The 17,914-nt window shown below is 42.2% G+C and overlaps 2 protein-coding genes across 4 annotated transcripts in view; one reads left to right on the top strand and one right to left on the bottom strand.

The window, feature by feature from the left end:
• The window catches only part of cyfip1 (cytoplasmic FMR1 interacting protein 1), a 37,151-nt gene extending 28,813 nt beyond the window's left edge, over positions 1-8,338 (top strand). For both annotated transcript variants that reach the window (XM_005919689.3, XM_005919688.3), the window contains exons 24-31: positions 319-462; positions 570-660; positions 1,517-1,647; positions 1,773-1,845; positions 4,276-4,370; positions 4,776-5,014; positions 5,094-5,241; positions 7,731-8,338. In XM_005919689.3, coding sequence (XP_005919751.1) covers positions 319-462; positions 570-660; positions 1,517-1,647; positions 1,773-1,845; positions 4,276-4,370; positions 4,776-5,014; positions 5,094-5,241; positions 7,731-7,895 — 1,086 coding nt within the window. In that variant the 3' untranslated portion in view covers positions 7,896-8,338. The remainder of the gene's footprint in view (positions 1-318; positions 463-569; positions 661-1,516; positions 1,648-1,772; positions 1,846-4,275; positions 4,371-4,775; positions 5,015-5,093; positions 5,242-7,730) is intronic.
• nipa2 (NIPA magnesium transporter 2) lies at positions 7,341-15,340 on the bottom strand. 2 transcript variants are annotated; one of them, XM_005919682.3, is made up of 6 exons: positions 15,155-15,340; positions 14,296-14,529; positions 13,825-13,881; positions 12,658-12,748; positions 12,398-12,558; positions 7,341-9,436 (listed from the first exon to the last, which is right to left on the bottom strand). In XM_005919682.3, exons 2-6 carry the CDS (start codon positions 14,432-14,434, stop codon positions 8,778-8,780), a joined length of 1,107 nt encoding a protein of 368 aa, XP_005919744.1. In that variant the 5' UTR covers positions 14,435-14,529; positions 15,155-15,340; the 3' UTR covers positions 7,341-8,777. The 2 variants fall into 2 exon arrangements, with proteins under 2 accessions (XP_005919744.1, XP_005919743.1); XM_005919681.3 differs by lacking the exon at positions 15,155-15,340 and adding an exon at positions 14,615-15,148.
• Positions 15,341-17,914: the final 2,574 nt, after the last annotated feature.

Below are 17,914 nucleotides of genomic sequence, written 5' to 3'. Positions count from 1 at the left end.
GTTTAACACTGTGATGACACAAGAGGAAAACTTACCCTCTCCTCTACTATGACCTTCTTTTCTGGCCTCAGCTGTTCTTTGGGTTTGTTTTGGCTTTTTCTTTTTAATTAAGCTGCTTTATAACGTAGCACTTGGGGACTGTGGGGGCAAAGAACTCCCTTAAAGAGAAGCAGACTCTGAAAGAGTAGTTGGTGGACTGCTTTCTCAGAGCTTCACCATCCCACCCCTTAAATATCTCAAAACAAAGTCCCTGCATGGTGGTGTGCAATATTCATACTAACCTTTTTGATGTCTTTTGATGTCTTTCTCTGCATGTAGACCCTGAACCTGGCCTATAGCAGCACTTTTGGCTCCTATAGAAACTTTCTGGGCCCCCCACACATTAAGGTGATGTGCAGACTGCTGGGCTACCAGGGCATCGCTGTGGTGATGGAGGAGCTGCTGAAGGTTGTCAAAAGCCTGGTGAGTGTGTAGTGATGTGCAGGAGCTATGATTTCATGATGCTACTGTGCTTCATTCTTTGTGAGTTCACTTCCCTTTAAGTGGAGTTAAGCTCTCTGTTTCTACAGCTTCAGGGCACCATAATGCAGTATGTGAAGACCCTGATGGAGGTGATGCCCAAGATTTGCAGACTTCCACGCTACGAGTACGGTTCCCCGGGTATGTCAAAGTGTAGCCAGCTGATACACAATGTCTGGGTCTGATACAAGCAGTAAAAAAAACTCAGCAGATACTGCACATGTAGGAAAAGATAACAGTGATATTTGATACGAGTCAAAGAACACCCATACATGTGAATATAAGCCACTGCGTAGAGACATCTGGTGCTTTTTGGTGTCAGTGCTGGATTTTGCTTGTTTTGTGTGTTAGCGTTCAAACTGCATTTTATTGACTTTCATTTTAACTGGTAGAAAAGGCAAAACCTCTGAGCACAGTGGATTTGCTCTGTCAGTCGTGTCAGGTTCTTAGCCGCGCAGACTGAATCTGCAGAACAAGTCGGAGTAAAATCTGAAGCTGTGAGTCCGGAGCGAACGCTTCATTCAAATGAAGCAAACTGCTGGAAATGAGTCGTATTTAACATTTTAATCAAAGCTTTCAAATGTGAGGAGAAAAACTGGTCACATTTCCTTTTGTTAGATGACCTTGTTCAGTCAAAAGATTTGCGTCACATCTACGTGTATCCAGCAATGATCCAGAAGCACCTAGTCTGACATGTAGGCAAAACACTGATTGGCGTAAAGGTTTTCCTTAATGGGAAAGGAAGTATCAGTGGACGTTCACCAGGAAGAGGAGGCACAAAAAAGTAATCAAAGAGTTGCGGTGGACACGTTTCAGTACAGAGACCTTTATCTTGACTTTCTATACTCCACTGAGGGAGCAGCAACAGAACAAACATGAGCCCACAAAACCTGCCCTTCATGTGCTTATCAGGGAGCGCTGCATACCTGCTGTAATCTACTTTTGAGTGTTGTTATCAGTAGCAGATATGTGATAACTGCAGTGTAATTCCATTCAGGTATCCTGGAGTTCTTCCACCACCAGCTGAAGGACATCGTTGAGTACGCTGAGCTCAAGACTGTGTGTTTCCAGAACCTGAGGGAGGTGGGCAACGCCATCCTGTTCTGTATGCTGAGTGAGCAGAGCCTGGTACGGGTCGCGGGGTCATCGGGAGCCTCTGGCGACTTTAAGATGCTCCGCAGATGTTTTCATTATTTTTTTTTTTCCCTCATGCAGTCGCCTCCTATTCTAAAGTTTTGCTGTTTTCCCTCCAGTCACAGGAAGAAGTTTGTGATTTGCTGCATGCTGCACCTTTCCAGAACATTCTTCCCAGAGTCCATGTCAAAGGTAAATACAGAGAGGAAAAGTCAATTTTATTTGCACAGTCAAAACAGCAGGAGGGACCCAAAAACCTTTCCAGTTCAGACACATGTATTAACATCCCAGATCTCTAAAACGTCCACTTGAATAAGCGGCCTAAATTTAATAAACAAAGTAAGAATGTGTAATATTTTGTAGTCCCTGCACAAGTCACAGTTGTTCCTGGTGAGGGTTGGACTTGTTTATAACTTTATGGACAAATTTCTAGGCAAAGTCAACAGGCAGATGGGTTCCTATTGATAACTTTGTGCTCTTTGCTCTGCGCAGTTCATACAGTGTAATCAATAAACTGTCTCCGTGCTCCATCTGCTCTGGGTCCAAAACAATGATTCAAGCGTCTGAAATCTCTGCTCGCTGTTGAATAAAAGGCGGATTCTGGTGGTGCCAGAATGACTCCCAGCGATTTAACCATAACCCGAAATCACAAAACTCTTTAATTTCCCTTCATGCGACCTTAAGCTCATTGCATCCTGCTTAAGTAATCTAAAAAGGGTCACAAGGACTTCATCACATTGACCCTTTTATCCGTCTGTCCGTCCATGCTCTGCTGTTATCGCTCCGCTCAGATCATTCTGGCAGCAGGATTTATCCAGATTTGCCTCATTTTTCAAATCGTCCTGGAGGAACTTGAAGTGTTTCCTGGCCACATGAGATTTATGATCCCTTGTGCTTCCTTTTGGGTTTTCTACCTTTGGATGGAAGGATCCTGATCAGATACCAGAATCCTCTCGATGTCTGTCTGCTTTGACATGAAGGAGCAGCTGCACTGAGCTTGTTCTGGATAAGGCTTATTTTATTTGTATGAACCCCCACCTTTTTTTTTTCTCTAACCAAAGACAAGTTTGTTTAAATAGAGGCTCATTTCATCTGCGTGTATTCATGATCTCATCTTTTGGTTCCAAAGTTGACTAACAATGAGACTCATTAACCAGCTGAAAAAACGAAACCTTTCCATGTAAATTTCCTCCTCGGTTTTTCCCCTCGCTCAAGGGTGAGATGCTGAGATGCAGCACTCAGTTGTTTTCCATCATTAAAGTTTTAGGAAAAGCTTAACAATTTTGAAAACAGCTGGGTGCTGTGTTCTAGCAAACATTAGTTCAGCGGGAGTCAAGAGTGCTTTTGTTGGGTACGGTTTTCAGCCGGGATTACAGAGAGTCAGTTATTCCAGCGCAGCATTATCTGCAGCAGGTGTGCGTGCGTGTGTGTGTGTGTCAGAGACACCAGCGTGCCATACTGTGGTTTACTGATATGTTTTCATGGGTTGCAGAACATTGTAGAGGTTGCATCTTGTTCTGGCTGAAAATATTGCTCATTTTTATGATTGCTTTTAAATATTAAAATCCCATAAATTTAAAATTTTATAAACCCAAACTGGATGCTGTAGCCATCATGTGTGCGTTTGATTTTCTATTAATAACAAACTCGATCTGTGCCTCTCATCTCAATTTTTTTTTCTTTTGATGTTTACAATAACTTTAGCTTATTCCAGGCAAGCAAAATTTTACCTTCATTCTCTGAATATTTCCAGACTTGCATTGGGGCTTAATAGAAATTTGGCACATTTTTAATTTTCTTTTTCCAACATCTTTTTAAACCCTCATAATTCAGAAATATCCAGAAGAAATTTTAAGAGCTGAAAAACACATTTACTGTCTGTTTACATGAACTGCAACCAAAAAAATTTTATACCCAACTCGTGTCAAAATCGATGACAAAATCCGATTTTTGCTCGGCGCGATTTTGTTTTTCTCTGTAAATCGTAGTTTGAATAAGCTGTAGCAGTTTAACGTCTGTGACGTAGAGGAGCATAAACGGCCACAGGGTACCCTGGATGTTTGATCCGTTTCTGATGAATCATCGGTGGTTGCTCATAAAAAGCTCATCTTCTAACTGTGATTCCATCTGTGTGATAACATTTTTCCATTAATGTTTTATTGTAAATGTTCAGTATGAGTAAGCCCATGCACGAAGGTGCGGTTTGTGCATATACTTTCCACTTGATGTTGATCACACTTTTTCTTTTTCTTTTTCCTTTCTTGCTGGTGTCATAAAGCTCCGTTACACACCCTGTGTATTTCCAGGATCTGATAATCTGGAAAAATCTTAATATGAAGGTCAAATTCTGGCAGGCTTCATTAAATTTACTAAAGTTAATGTAGAAACAAAACAGCTGATTGTGAGAAGTTTTTGTTTTATTTAATTTTTTTTTTTTTTGTTATACAAGTAACAACTCTGTCGGACTGCGTTTTGGCACATTTTCACTTTTTTCCTTTCTTAGTCTGAATTTTCTATTTCTTGTAAGCTTTTATTTTTTTAAACCTCTTTCTTAAGAACAAATTTCCACTGGTTGACAATCCTCAACTTAAACTTCATGCATTTCTTTGTCTGTCTGTGTAGAGGGGGAGCGCCTCGACGCCAAGATGAAGCGCTTGGAGGCCAAATACACGGCGCTGCATATGGTTCCCCTGATAGAACGCCTCGGCACACCACAGGTAAGAGCCGTCGGATGGTGTGTTCACTTTCCCTCGGGTTAGTTATGTAAATACAAATGCTGGAGTGTTTCAGGGCCAATTCAAAACCAGCTGATGTTTGTCTCTAAAAACCAATGAGGAAACTCCTTTCTTCTCAGTACAGCTGAGAGCTGGAGTTAAAATATCTTCAGAACTTAAATAAATTCTCCAGGAGGACTTCATGAACAAATTTGCTGCCATATAAATGTGTTTCATCGTGTGGACTTTATCCTGAGGATGACATCAGGCAATAAACCAACTTATTTTGTTTCACTCTGAACACACCATTAAGACAGAGATAAGCTACAGTTGCTCCTGTGTCATGTGACACTTATGGAGGATGCTGACCGGTAGACGATCTTTTGAATGCTTTTACTTCTCTTTCAGCAAATAGCCATCGCTCGTGAGGGCGACCTATTGACCAAAGAGCGCCTGTGTTGCGGTCTGTCCATGTTTGAGGTTATCCTCACACGTGTGCGAGGCTTCCTGGAGGACCCTGTGTGGCGTGGGCCGTTGCCCAGCAACGGCGTGATGCACGTGGACGAGTGTGTGGAGTTCCACCGCCTCTGGAGCGCCATGCAGTTTGTGTACTGCATTCCTGTGGGAGCCCACGAGTTCACAGTGGAGTGAGTGTGGCCGAACACAAACACGCACACGCTTCCTCTCACCTAATATTTACTGACACACCCTCTTCCTGTCCTCCAGGCAGTGCTTTGGAGACGGCCTCCACTGGGCAGGCTGCATGATCATCGCCCTGCTGGGACAGCAGAGACGCTTTGACATCCTTGACTTCAGCTACCACCTCCTCAAGGTGCAGAAGCACGACGGGAAGGATGAGATCATCAAGAGCGTGGTGAGTTTGAAAGACATGAGCACGGCTGTTAAATACAGCATACATAAGGTGCAGATTTAACGCATCATCCCTCACCTGACGTCCCCGAGCATCTCCACCAGTTACTGCATCCAAAATAATGAGCACACCATCTCAAATAGCAAATGTACCAAGAATAGAAGTAAAGACCTGCGTATGTCTTCAATTCAGTTAGATTTTTTTATTCATTTTTAATTATTATTTTTGACACACATCAAGAAAATGTGATTGACTTTTCTGCTTCATGCCATAACCTGCTGATATGATTTGAAACCTCAACAACAGGCTGTTAAACGCACGGCTGAACTCTGAACATTAGATAATAAAATCTGCTGATGGCGCCCTGCGTGACGTGACGTGCAAAGTTAATAAAGATTATGACCCGTATGGAATTTATCAAGGTGAGTTTAGGTTCACATGACTTCTGTTTGTTGTCGTTTTGTAGCCTTTAGGGTGTTGATAATGATGTAATCTGGCTTCAGTCACACCAGATCATATGAGACTCAGATTTAAAAAGCTATATTCCTTTTTTAACCTCTGTAAATAAGTGATACTTTTCTATAAATACTTTGTAAAAAACCACAGTAAGAACTGGTAATGAAGCATGAAAGATGAGCTTGATGAGTTTCAGATCCTCCACCTCTAATTTTTGTCGTGGAGCAGCCAATAACGTCGCAGCGTTTAAAGTCACTAAACAAGATCCGTCTCAGGTGTGAGACTGCAACAGTTAAAATAACTTCGTACATTACTGAGAGCAAACCACACTGAAATGTTGTTTTTGTTTTCTAATGCTGTGTTTCTACTTTGAGTCCAAAATTATGAATTATTAATTTCACTGCTAACAGAAAGCTAAATACAGCTCAGCGTGCAGCTGCAGACGTCCGTCCTTCTGCTTCATGAGCACAAGCGTGTCGGCGATCACAAGAGCGGCTTCAGGTGTTCATTTTCTTCAGTTTTGCAGCACTCTGGTCCTTGCGGAGGCAGCGCAGGGAAGTTGAAATCAGAACTCGGATTTCTGTCAAAAAAAAATACTTGAATAATTTATGTTGAAATCTGTTACTGAGTGTATCCCCTCAGAATGTAGCAAAGAGCACAAAAGGCTTCAGCGTGACCCACTGAATCATAAATGGACTGTTTTTTGTTTTTTTGGGGGGGTTTTTTTCCCCTCACGGACTATGAAAGAGTTTTGAATCAGTTGGGAGTGAAGTGTAGGACGATGAAAGAGAAATGGGCGTGATGGTTCTGTTTGCTAGGAGCTTACCTGCCTCTCAGGAATTTTTGTTGCGTTTTGTTTTCCGTGATTGTTGATGAACTCTTTGTTGAGTATTGTGCGTTGGCAACACTGACCCAGCAACATTGTGATGCATTCATGGGCAGATAAGTAGGTCACTGAGAACCAAACCCACAGGTTTCACTGAGTACATGGGGGGGAGGGGGGAAGCTAATCAGCATGGCTGCACATGAAAACACAGAATGAGGTTCTGAAGTCGTCAGATAGTCGCTGCAGGTAACCCTCCGCGATGTTACACTCTTCAGCGTTTGTGTGGATTAAGCAGATGAGTTTGTTTTAGAACTGCCGGGAGCTGGATTTAACCTTGAAATGAGCCTGGCTAACTGTCCCGTTTTCTTGGTGCTCAGCTCACATCTCCCAGCTGGATCCTCAGATTTAACTGAAACACTGTTAAAGTTCATAATAAGCTGTTTTATACACAATTGCATACAATTTCCTGTTCTTCCACTGCCATTTGGAAACACCAAATATCAAACAGGCTCTTATAGCTCCTCCCCCTTTATGGGAGCTTTTTATAATTGGCTGTCCCAGATAAACAGAAGGTTTAAACAGCAGGTCAGCGGGGCTTTTCTGTAGTTCCACAGAAATAAATCCTAAAGCCCAAGAAAGAGTTGGCATTTTTTCCTGAAGTTGCTCATTCAGAACATCCTCATGTTCTACAACAAGCCACTAAATGAGACTGCAGAAGATGTCAGGCAAACTCCAACCCACCAAATGCACAAGCTCAGAGGCATTGATGGCCACCACGACTGCAATGTTTATGTCTGAAGTTCAGTTTTTTGGGGGGGGGTTTTATGCAACTGATGCAAATGCTCTTGAGAAACTGCAGAGAAAAGTTATCTGGCTAAAACGTATCACAAACTGTTATTTCCTGTGATGATCCAAAAGCCCATAGGGGGGGTTAAGAAAAATAATTTTGGGAATTATTGTGTTGTCAACTTCAGGGCTGACCTACTATAAATACACCCTGCTCTCTCTGTGACCTCAGAATGGAGAGTTGGAAAAACTGTGTAACACTGAGCGTTTAGCACAGTCTGAGCTGTTGGCTTTATGTGCTATTAGAAACTGTGGCCACGTTTAAAATAAACGTTCACCAGTGAAATAGGATCTGACATAAAAGCAGCAACGTGATTAAGTGGGACCTGTTCTGAGCTCATTCCCGTGTTTGTCTCCCTTTCAGCCTCTAAAGAAGATGGTGGACAGAATCCGTAGATTCCAAGTCCTCAACAACGAGATCTTCGCCATCCTGAACAAGTACATGAAGTCTGGCGACGGCGAGAACATGCCGGTCGAGCACGTCCGATGCTTCCAGCCTCCGATACACCAGTCGCTCGCCAGCAGCTGAGGCGGCCGTCGACACTGTGGACCAGCGTGAAGTTTCAAACACTGTCCGCATCACCACGAATATCGCCCTTTAGGTCTGAGGACCATCATGTGTCAGAAGTTGGGCCACTTTTTCTTTTTTGTATTCATTTGTGCCTTATCAGAAAAGAATATTTCCCCTTTTTGGATATTCTTTGTTTTATACTTGCAGACAGAAGTAGATCAGAGAGAGGAAGTAGTTTTTATCTGACGTATTTAAGGGTTTGCGGTGGCGGGTGTTTGAGGGTGAGCATTAATCTATTTTAAGTGTGGGTGATGGTAAATTTATATTTTCTACACTGTTCAACTTGCATGCTAAACATTTTAAGTGGAACTGAAGTAACAGAGCTCATGCTCATGTTCAGCATTTATTCACTGTGCCTTATGTTTTAATCATTTAATTCAATAAATATGTAACAAATGTTGGTTTGTGTCAAGCTTTTAATGTAAAAACTGCAAAGAAAAAGTTCAGAACTCCCAACATTAACTGCCGTTACCTTCAAGTATGACGACAACTCAAATCATAGAACGTCCTATCAAATGTAGTCATTGTCAGCAGGACTTCATAAAGTATATATTTATATATATATATATTAAAACTTCATCTGATTCATAGAAAGGAAGTCAGTGCATGAAGGTGCATGTCCATAAAACCTTTTTATAAAACTTATTTACAGCGCTACACAGGAATGAAATTAAGTTTAACTAGAGATGAATATGAGCCATATTCCAAGAAAAGTAAGGCAAATTAAAACATTAACTACAATCCACTGGTCTGTTCACGCCCCGGATCGCTGATTGTCTCATTCTCGCGCTCCACGTCTACATCAGAGCCGCGGCCGAGTCTTCTGGAATAGGGAGGTCCTTAGTGATCCAGCAAGGACGTCATCGTGCCATTCCTTCTGGAGACGCTATCGAAATGCGAAGCCGTGTCTCGCTCCTCCATGTCGCCGACCGACTTCTCGTCCAGCAGTTCGTAGGCGGTGTGAGATGCTATGCCGTTGGCTGTGGGAAACGCCCGTTCTTCCTTCCGCATGGACACCGCGAGCGTGGCCAGGCTCACGCTAACGTCTTTAAAGGCGTGGAGCAGGAAGATGCCCACGATGATTGTGAGGAAGCCACTGAGTGTACCGATGACATCGTCCGCTCCCATGTGCTCCCACTCTTTGAAGAGGATGGCAGAGCAGGTGAGCACGGACGTGGTGAAGAACACGTAGTAGATTGGCGTTACCAGGGAGGTGTTGAAAATGTCCAGAGCTTTGTTCAGGTAGTTGATCTGCGTGCTCACACAGCCCACTAGACCCAGGAGCAGGATCCACGCCAGCGGGTTTTTCACCACGCTCGTCCCGGCGATCGCTTCCTTGATGGCGATGCCCAGTCCTTTCACACAGGACACAGAGAGTGCTCCGATTACCGAGCAGATGGTGATGTAGACTAGGATGTTGGTCTGGCCGTGGCGGGGACCCACAACAAATATGAAGATGAGTGCAACGATGATGACGAGGGTGGCAAAGACAAGGAACCCTGAGAAAGAAAAGGAGAAGAGGTGGGACGGGGAGCATTTCAAGAAAATAAGCATCTGCAAACCATCACTATTCTCAGCATCCTTCACTTCAATAAATCCAACCTTTTCTAATTCCGGGTTGCAGGGGGCTGATCCCAGCTGCCATAATGTGTACACCTAGGCCAGGTTGCCACTCTGTCACTGGACTAATGGAGAGACAACAATTTACACTCACATTCACACATATGGGCAATTTAGAATCATTAACCCAACCCCACCGAGTACCCAGAGAGAACCCATGCACACACAGGGAGAACATACAAAAACTTTTAACAGTTAAAATTAATGTAGCCCTTCCAACTTTAACGTGTGACACACAAATCTTTTTTTTTTTTTACTTCCAGAGAGCAGGAGTCTGTTTTGTGAGGTTTTTTTCACATAGTCTTTGAGCTAAAACAAATCAACTGAAGCAGAATGACACAAGTTTAGCTTTTCAAAACCATAGAAACAGATTTATTTCCCTCATATTTTGCATATTAACACATTTGTTCATATGAGAGTAGTTAGATAACTAAAAGTACTCGCAGAAAGAAACATCTTAACCAGCTGAAATAAAGAGATTACATTATTGTTTCAGTTATTTAAGTTTTTCCATGACCTGTTATTCTCACATGACTCTTAAGTCAGGAAGTGTTAGATTTGTATTATAAAGATTGGATCTTGCTCCTGACCAAATATTCTCCACATTCAAATAATCAGAAAGAGTAATGCTAACAATGAAACTAACAGTGGATACTAAATACTTTTTTGCTTCAGATGTGAACTTTGTGTTACAACAACAGAAAGTGACTCAAACAATTCCTGAGTTATCGCAGGTAAATTCCAGCTTCCATTTCCTGTCTGATGGAAATGAAAATATTCCAAATATACAGTGGGGGCAAAAAAGTATTTAGTCAGCCACCGATTGTGCAAGTTCCCCCACTTAAAATGATGACAGAGGTCAGTAATTTGCACCAGAGGTACACTTCAACTGTGAGAGACAGAATGTGAAAAAAAAATCCATGAATCCACATGGTAGGATTTGTAAAGAATTTATTCGTAAATTAGGGTGGAAAATAAGTATTTGGTCACCTCAAACAAGGAAAATCTCTGGCTCTCACAGACCTGTAACGTCTTCTGTAAGAAGCTTTTCTGTCCCCCACTCGTTACCTGTATGAATGGCACCTGTTTGAACTCATCATCTGTATAAAAGACACCTGTCCACAGCCTCAAACAGTCAGACTCCAAACTCCGCCATGGCCAAGACCAAAGAGCTTTCGAAGGACACCAGGAAAAGTATTGTAGACCTGCACCAGACTGGGAAGAGTGAATCTACAATAGGCAAGCAGCTTGGTGTGAAAAAATCAACTGTGGGAGCAATCATCAGAAAATGGAAGACATACAAGACCACTGATAATCTCCCTCGATCTGGGGCTCCACGCAAGATCTCATCCCGTGGGGTCAAAATGATCATGAGAACGGTGAGCAAAGATCCCAGAACCACACGGGGGGACCTGGTGAATGACCTGCAGAGAGCTGGGACCAAAGTAACAAAGGTCACCATCAGTAACACACTACAACGGCAGGGAATCAAATCCCGCAGTGCCAGACGTGTTCCGCTGCTGAAGCCAGTGCATGTCCAGGCCCGTCTGAAGTTTGCCAGAGAGCACATGGATGATACAGCAGAGGATTGGGAGAATGTCATGTGGTCAGATGAAACCAAAGTAGAACTTTTTGGTATAAACTCAACTCGTCGTGTTTGGAGGAAGAAGAATACTGAGTTGCATCCCAAGAACACCATACCTACTGTGAAGCATGGGGGTGGAAACATCATGCTATGGGGCTGTTTTTCTGCCAAGGGGACAGGACGACTGATCCGTGTTAAGGACAGAATGAATGGGGCCATGTATCGTGAGATTTTGAGCCAAAACCTCCTTCCATCAGTGAGAACTTTGAAGATGAAACGAGGCTGGGTCTTCCAACATGACAATGATCCAAAACACACCGCCCGGGCAACAAAGGAGTGGCTCCGTAAGAAGCATTTGAAAGTCCTGGAGTGGCCTAGCCAGTCTCCAGACCTCAACCCCATAGAAAATCTGTGGCGGGAGTTGAAAGTCCGTGTTGCTCGGCGACAGCCCCAAAACATCACTGCTCTCGAGAAGATCTGCATGGAGGAATGGGCCAAAATACCAGCTACTGTGTGTGCAAACCTGGTAAAGACCTATAGTAAACGTTTGACCTCTGTTATTGCCAACAAAGGTTATGTTACAAAGTATTGAGTTGTATTTTTGTTATTGACCAAATACTTATTTTCCACCCTGATTTACGAATAAATTCTTTACAAATCCTACCATGTGGATTCATGGATTTTTTTTTCACATTCTGTCTCTCACAGTTGAAGTGTACCTCTGGTGCAAATTACTGACCTCTGTCATCATTTTAGGTGGGGGAACTTGCACAATCGGTGGCTGACTAAATACTTTTTTGCCCCACTGTAGCATCTGCTGAATGCGCTTTCACAAAAGTGAAAATACACGCTTTAGTTGTTCAGAGGGTGTGGTTCACTGAAACCTGCTGCTGGTAAACAAAGAAACTGAACATTTCTTCCACCTGATTGCCTGGAGCCGGTTTCCTCAGTGAAACAGAAGAACGATGCAAAATAGGATAACAAGTTTCCTGAAAGATCAACTTGCGGTTTTTTTGGGGGGTTTTTTGTGTACATTGTATTGATCAGTGAAAATCTGCAGATCTCTGTTAGCGCCCAGGACCGGTGTTGGGAGTATAGTGGCTTGTGATCCCCTGAAGCTGGGTTTGTGCTGCCTTCAGGAATCGAACCTGAGACCTTTTGCATGTAAGGCATGATCATGTTTTGTGAAGCAAAGATGAATATTTGGAGGAAATATCTGTAGACACGATCTACAGAGAAGAATTTTTTTCTGTACCTGGGTCAACCAGCTTGGCCGCCATCTCCTCAAGGCTGCTGATCTCCTCTTCCTTCGGCGCGTGAATGACCATGGTGGTGGAGCCCAGGATACTGAGCAGACAGCCAAGCTTCCCGTGCAGGTTTAACCGTTCCGTCAGGAAGTATGACGACAGCACGGCGCTGCGACAAAAAAAAAAAAAAAAAAAAATTCATTTCAGGTCACACACACTTACACAATCAAAACATTGAGGTGGATGAGACACATGCACTCATCAGTACCTGACGAGCACGCTCAGGGCTCCCAGCGGTGTGACTAGCGTTGCAGGAGCAAAGGCGTACGCGGCGAAGTTGGCCGCTTCCCCAGCCCCCACTGCAAAAGGTTAACAGACAGTTATTTCCACACATGAAGGAAAGTAGAACTGTCCTGTGACAGAGACATGCAAACACTGTAATACTATCTGAGGTTTAGGGCATTTCGCAACAGAGGTACTAGAGAAAGAAAGGTTTGACAATGGGACAGTGACAAAATATCTTAAAGCTAGCGAGATGAAGCTGGATTATTACATCTGTAATAATGAAATACATGCACCAATATACCATCTGATTCAACAATGAGATTACATTTAGCTCATTTGTTATTACCAAACACTTTCGTTCATTCCCAGGTCCTTGTTTTTATTTTTGGACTTTCCTAGAGTAGCCCTGCATGATTCACAGTTCAAAAAAATCCTAATTTATCTCACTTGTGTAGTCAGACTTCATCGACTGCCTGAAATAAGCCGTTTCAGCCCCTTTAAGGATACTTTCTGATCCCAGAGTAGGAAACAAATCTGTGATAAACTGAGTGTTTGGAGCAGTCTGAGCTTTGAAGGATTATTGTAAATACACTGAGCTCATCATTAGAAACTTTGGACATGTTTAATATGAACATCCACCACTGGTAAAGGATGACAAGAGAGCGAAAAAAAACAAGGTTTGCTTTAAAATCAAGTGTAAGACTGAGATCGTGATTACTTAACATGGTTAATCAGTCCTCGGAGAACTTAAATATCTAATATTAAAAAAAAACTGTGTTCTTCCTTGAATTTGAATTGTAATTCAAGAGAATGGAATTAAATAAGTAAGAAAGAATAAATCTGGGCAGGTTTTCTTCAGCTCAATCTGCCAAAGACCAATTCTGAGCTTTTCTGTAACGATAACAAAAGTGAAGGAGACGCAAAAGAAGTCCTGAATGTGTCAAAATAACAACAGCAGCAGGTCTCCTTCAAACAGCATCAGCAATCAGCATGAGCCCAGGTGGTGCATCCACAAAGACAAATACCAGCTCCTGAAACCACATGTGACCTCAACATATGCAAATATGTTATGCACCAACTCTGGAGAATGTCTGCTACACCTGCATCTGAATGATCTCATTTCATTTTGAGCCACAGCGTTATCACTTACTTGATAGTAAACCTGCCCACCACAGCCACTCTTTCAGATACGCATGACCTCCCTGCCCTGAAAAGCAAAAGAAATGTTTTCATTTCCACGTGATTCCTCATTTCAATGTCACTTGCATGTAAGAAAAACCTGAATTATGCAACTCCTCGCTTTGACTGCAGGTCAGGCGATGGACGTGAACTGAAGGTCGAGCAGAGCGCTGGAGTTAATGATTGCTAGGATTTAAGAGTGTTCATGACTCATGCACACAAACAACATGCAGACACACACTTAAACACACCCTGCACAGGTGAGGAGAACCTGACAAGCCTGAAATGTCACAATGGATAAGCATGTGTGGAAACACCCCTCACAGGGAGTGCCTGTGAGGGGGGAACAGACAAGCAAACAAACAGAAAAAGAAGACTGAAGTGTGGGTCCCCTCAAGGTTTGGGGTAACCTGCATCGATGCTCAGAAAAAAGCACCCCTACCTGCCCGTGTGGACCCCTTCCTCGCCAACCTCAGAAGTCCTTTCTTCTTCAGGATAAAACTGCCTCCGATGAAGATGCTGGAGCTGACGGCCAGCGCCAAGCCAATGTAGAAGTCATATTTGCCCCTGTCTTGAGCCATAGTGAGGCTGGATGTGTTGATGCGGTCTGTCACATTTACCAGCTGACAGCGCAGGTGCTGACCCGGTAAGGTGCAGTTCTGTCCGACCCAAACACCTGACAGCAGAAGAACAGACCACAGGCTGGAGTGAGAGACTCATAAAGACCAGTGTTTAACGTCAGCACTCCAGCAGGAACCTACCGTGACCACAGTCCACTCTACACCCTGGAAAAGCATCACCTGAGGAGTTGGAGGAATCCATCTACCTGCTGTCCTTCCTACCTACAGTCTGCTCCCATTCACGCACATCCGAGTGACTCTCGGTAAAACCTGAAGGGTTTCTGGGTGTTGTACTGTCATACATTCAAAAGCATTGTGCAACTAAGTCACCTGCTATGTAAATCACCCATCTCCAGTACTCAAGAATTCAGGAAGTGATACGAAAGGGAGGCTCACCTGGCCGCGATAGGTGAGGCTTAATGTCGAGTTAGTCTCAGGCGGTCTCTTTTTTTACGGGCTGCTTTGGTGTTTAACTGAGTCTTCCCTGTGTGGACACTAATCTGTGCTTTAACTCACCGGCAGAAATAAAGAAAGCGTGTAAATGCTGCTATACGCCGCTAGCCGCATTAGCTTCATTAGCGCGGAGGCTAGCTGGCTGACTGGTTGGCTAACGCAGAGTGAATGAAGCCACTGAGAGTCTCTTTGCGCCGCCTTTAACGAGCACAGAGCTCGGATTATTACCTGCTCACCGCGGGCTGCTCAGCTCCACACACACAAGAAGGTTCTCGCTGATGAACAGTCTGCTTTCCGGCTCCGTGGCTGCGCATCACCTACTGCTCCCTCCGCGTTCAACCAGCGCGCACACGCCGAGCCTCCAGACGCTGCTGCCGCACTGCGCGCCGCTCCTTCCGCCTCGCACAGGACACGCGGCCGGAGCGGTGTGCCCTCCGCCGGCGGGACCCAGCACCGCAGGCGGGACGCAACATCGGAACCACCTGGACCCGGAACCGCAGGCGTACTGGAAACTCCATCTCCATCATCAGGTCTACCAGGGAAACCTGGCAGCGCTTTATCATTAAAAGGAAAATCAGTGGTTACTAAGGTTATGATAGTTAAGTAAAACTAAACTGCTAAAACTAAATACAATATCTATATATATGTATAGATAGATAAATTTCAAACGCACTAAAAATAAAATAATAATATAGATATCCTTATGATTTAGCATTTATTCGTTTTATCACAGTTTTATTACACTTGGTATTGAGGGTAATGTTTTTGAGACTGTCAGTCAGCTGCTTTCAAAAGGGCATGCCTCTCTAATCCCTTCATACCAATGACTGTAGAAAACAGTCATTGCTTCATACAATCATAATTAGAAAGACTAAAACAAAAGATTTTCAAGCAATTAAAAACTAAATTGAAGCAATATAAGTAAATAAATAAATAAGCACTCTGGAAAATAACTGAAACCAAACTGAATTTAAAAATAAAAAGTCAAAATGAAATAAAAATCCCAAATAAAAAATAACAAATTATACTTCCTAAATAATACATTTTATTGCAAATCTGGTTTCTAATCAGACAGGTCTCACTTCAAAACATTTTGGTGTAATTTTCCAAAACAATGTATTTTAAATGTCATCCTTTGAAACCTGAATGGCCTGTATTTGTTTCTCATACCTATATATGCTTATCTGTGGCAGACATTATAGATGTTTTAATGTTATTAATTAATTAAGCGGTTTTAAAAAGCATGCAAATGTTTGTCTTTGAAATAAAGACATAAAAACTTGCAGTTCGGTGCTTAACAATGTTCATTAAACCACCAGCCTGGGTAAGGTTTATGCCACAGCTGGCATAAATGAACAGTATTGGTAGTTACCAAAATCATTTTTATGTTTTTCTAATAAGTAATCCACCAGTATACGCAGGCTGTTTAATAATAATATTGTAACACTAAAAATATTTTTTTTCTTCATTAATTTTAAAATGTGTTCTTTTACAACACCTAATAAAACATTTGTAAGGATGCCAAATTCCAGTTATTTGCTTGCATTCCTGATCAGAAAAATTAGTTTTAGTGGTTAAATCCTATGCTCAGATAATTTCTGACTTCTCCGAGGAGTCTATTGTGCTGGCTTGAATTTGGGTATAAAAATGTGAACAAAATCATATAATTTTTCATTTTAAACATTTTTAAACAGTTTTTTTTAACTCGATGTTTGAGTGAATTATAGATAGACAGTATGCTGGTCTGATTTGAGCACCAAACTTGAGATAAACTGAATAATGTGATTGCACTAAAGTCCTCATACTCAGGGTGCTTTTTATCCTTTGTTATTTGGCTGCTTCAGTTTCAAAAATCTGGTTTGGAAATGTGGAAAATTTCAAAGAGTTTGTGCAAAAAGACTCAGATCTGAGGTCTCTACAGCAGGAAATCTGATCACCATGGTTCACTGCAGAACAGGGAACCATAAATATGCGCGGAGTCATAATTGACCATGCTGGGTCAGTCTCTAGTTAACAGTAAATGAGAAAGTGTCACTACAGTTTAAAAAGACGGAAGGAACTTATTCATTTATTCAAATATGTAGTTTATATTTGTTATGTTTGACTAACTAAAATAATATCCAACTCAGTTGATCGTCTATGCAAACTATTCAGACCGTCTCCTGAAATCTTCAGATTATGAGACAGATTTTCAAAATTTCATGTTTGAGCTGCATTATAGCACAGCTTACAAACTCAAGCATGAATGTAATATTCATTCAATTGTATTCAGACATTATAATCAAAGTAAACAAGTTTATTGGCCCGTTTAAGTTAAAAGGGAAGATTAGAAGACAGTCATAAGTGTGGATGTGCTCGTCATGTTTATCATTTTTCATGATCTACTCTTAATAGTTTGTGATAACAATAAAGTCACAGCCAGGAAACATCTGCTGACGTCTTCAGTGACCTCCAATAAGCTGAGCTTTCTACACCAGGAACCAGGAAATTGTGCCTTCTACCAAATCAGTGTATTTTAGTCCTCGCTTACTTTCCTATAAATATATGAATTTTTAAAAAATAAATCAGTGATAGTCCAGTGAGAGCAGAACTAAACCATAAATGCCCCTTTAAAGACTGATCAGTATCAGTATCAATCAATATTTTCAAAAAAACCTTCACATTTATGAAGAATTTAACACCCAGACTTTGTGTTCACTGGTGTGATAGTCAGAGAGATTCATTGTGTGCCTCACAGTTTTCAAATTGTCCCAGAGGAACATCCAAGCTCCTCAGGTGTGTCCAAACTTTTGACTGGTACATCATGTGAGATATTTGGACTGGAGCCTCCTTCCCTCTAAATAACAGAAGACAATGAAAAGCTAATCTGCAAGCTATTTCAGTAGAATTTAGCTTATCTTGTGTGATTTAAAAGTATTAATCAATCTCCCTTTTAAAGGATTATGAGTTATAGTCAGTTGCATTTAAAATGGATATAAATTAAGGGTT

Source organism: Haplochromis burtoni, unplaced genomic scaffold (genome assembly GCF_018398535.1).
Source record: "Haplochromis burtoni strain Fernald_Lab_line unplaced genomic scaffold, NCSU_Asbu1 Contig_13, whole genome shotgun sequence".
Lineage (NCBI taxonomy): Eukaryota > Metazoa > Chordata > Actinopteri > Cichliformes > Cichlidae > Haplochromis > Haplochromis burtoni.
The sequence above is the reverse complement of the archived record's forward strand: the minus strand, read 5'-3'. Positions and strand labels throughout refer to the sequence as shown.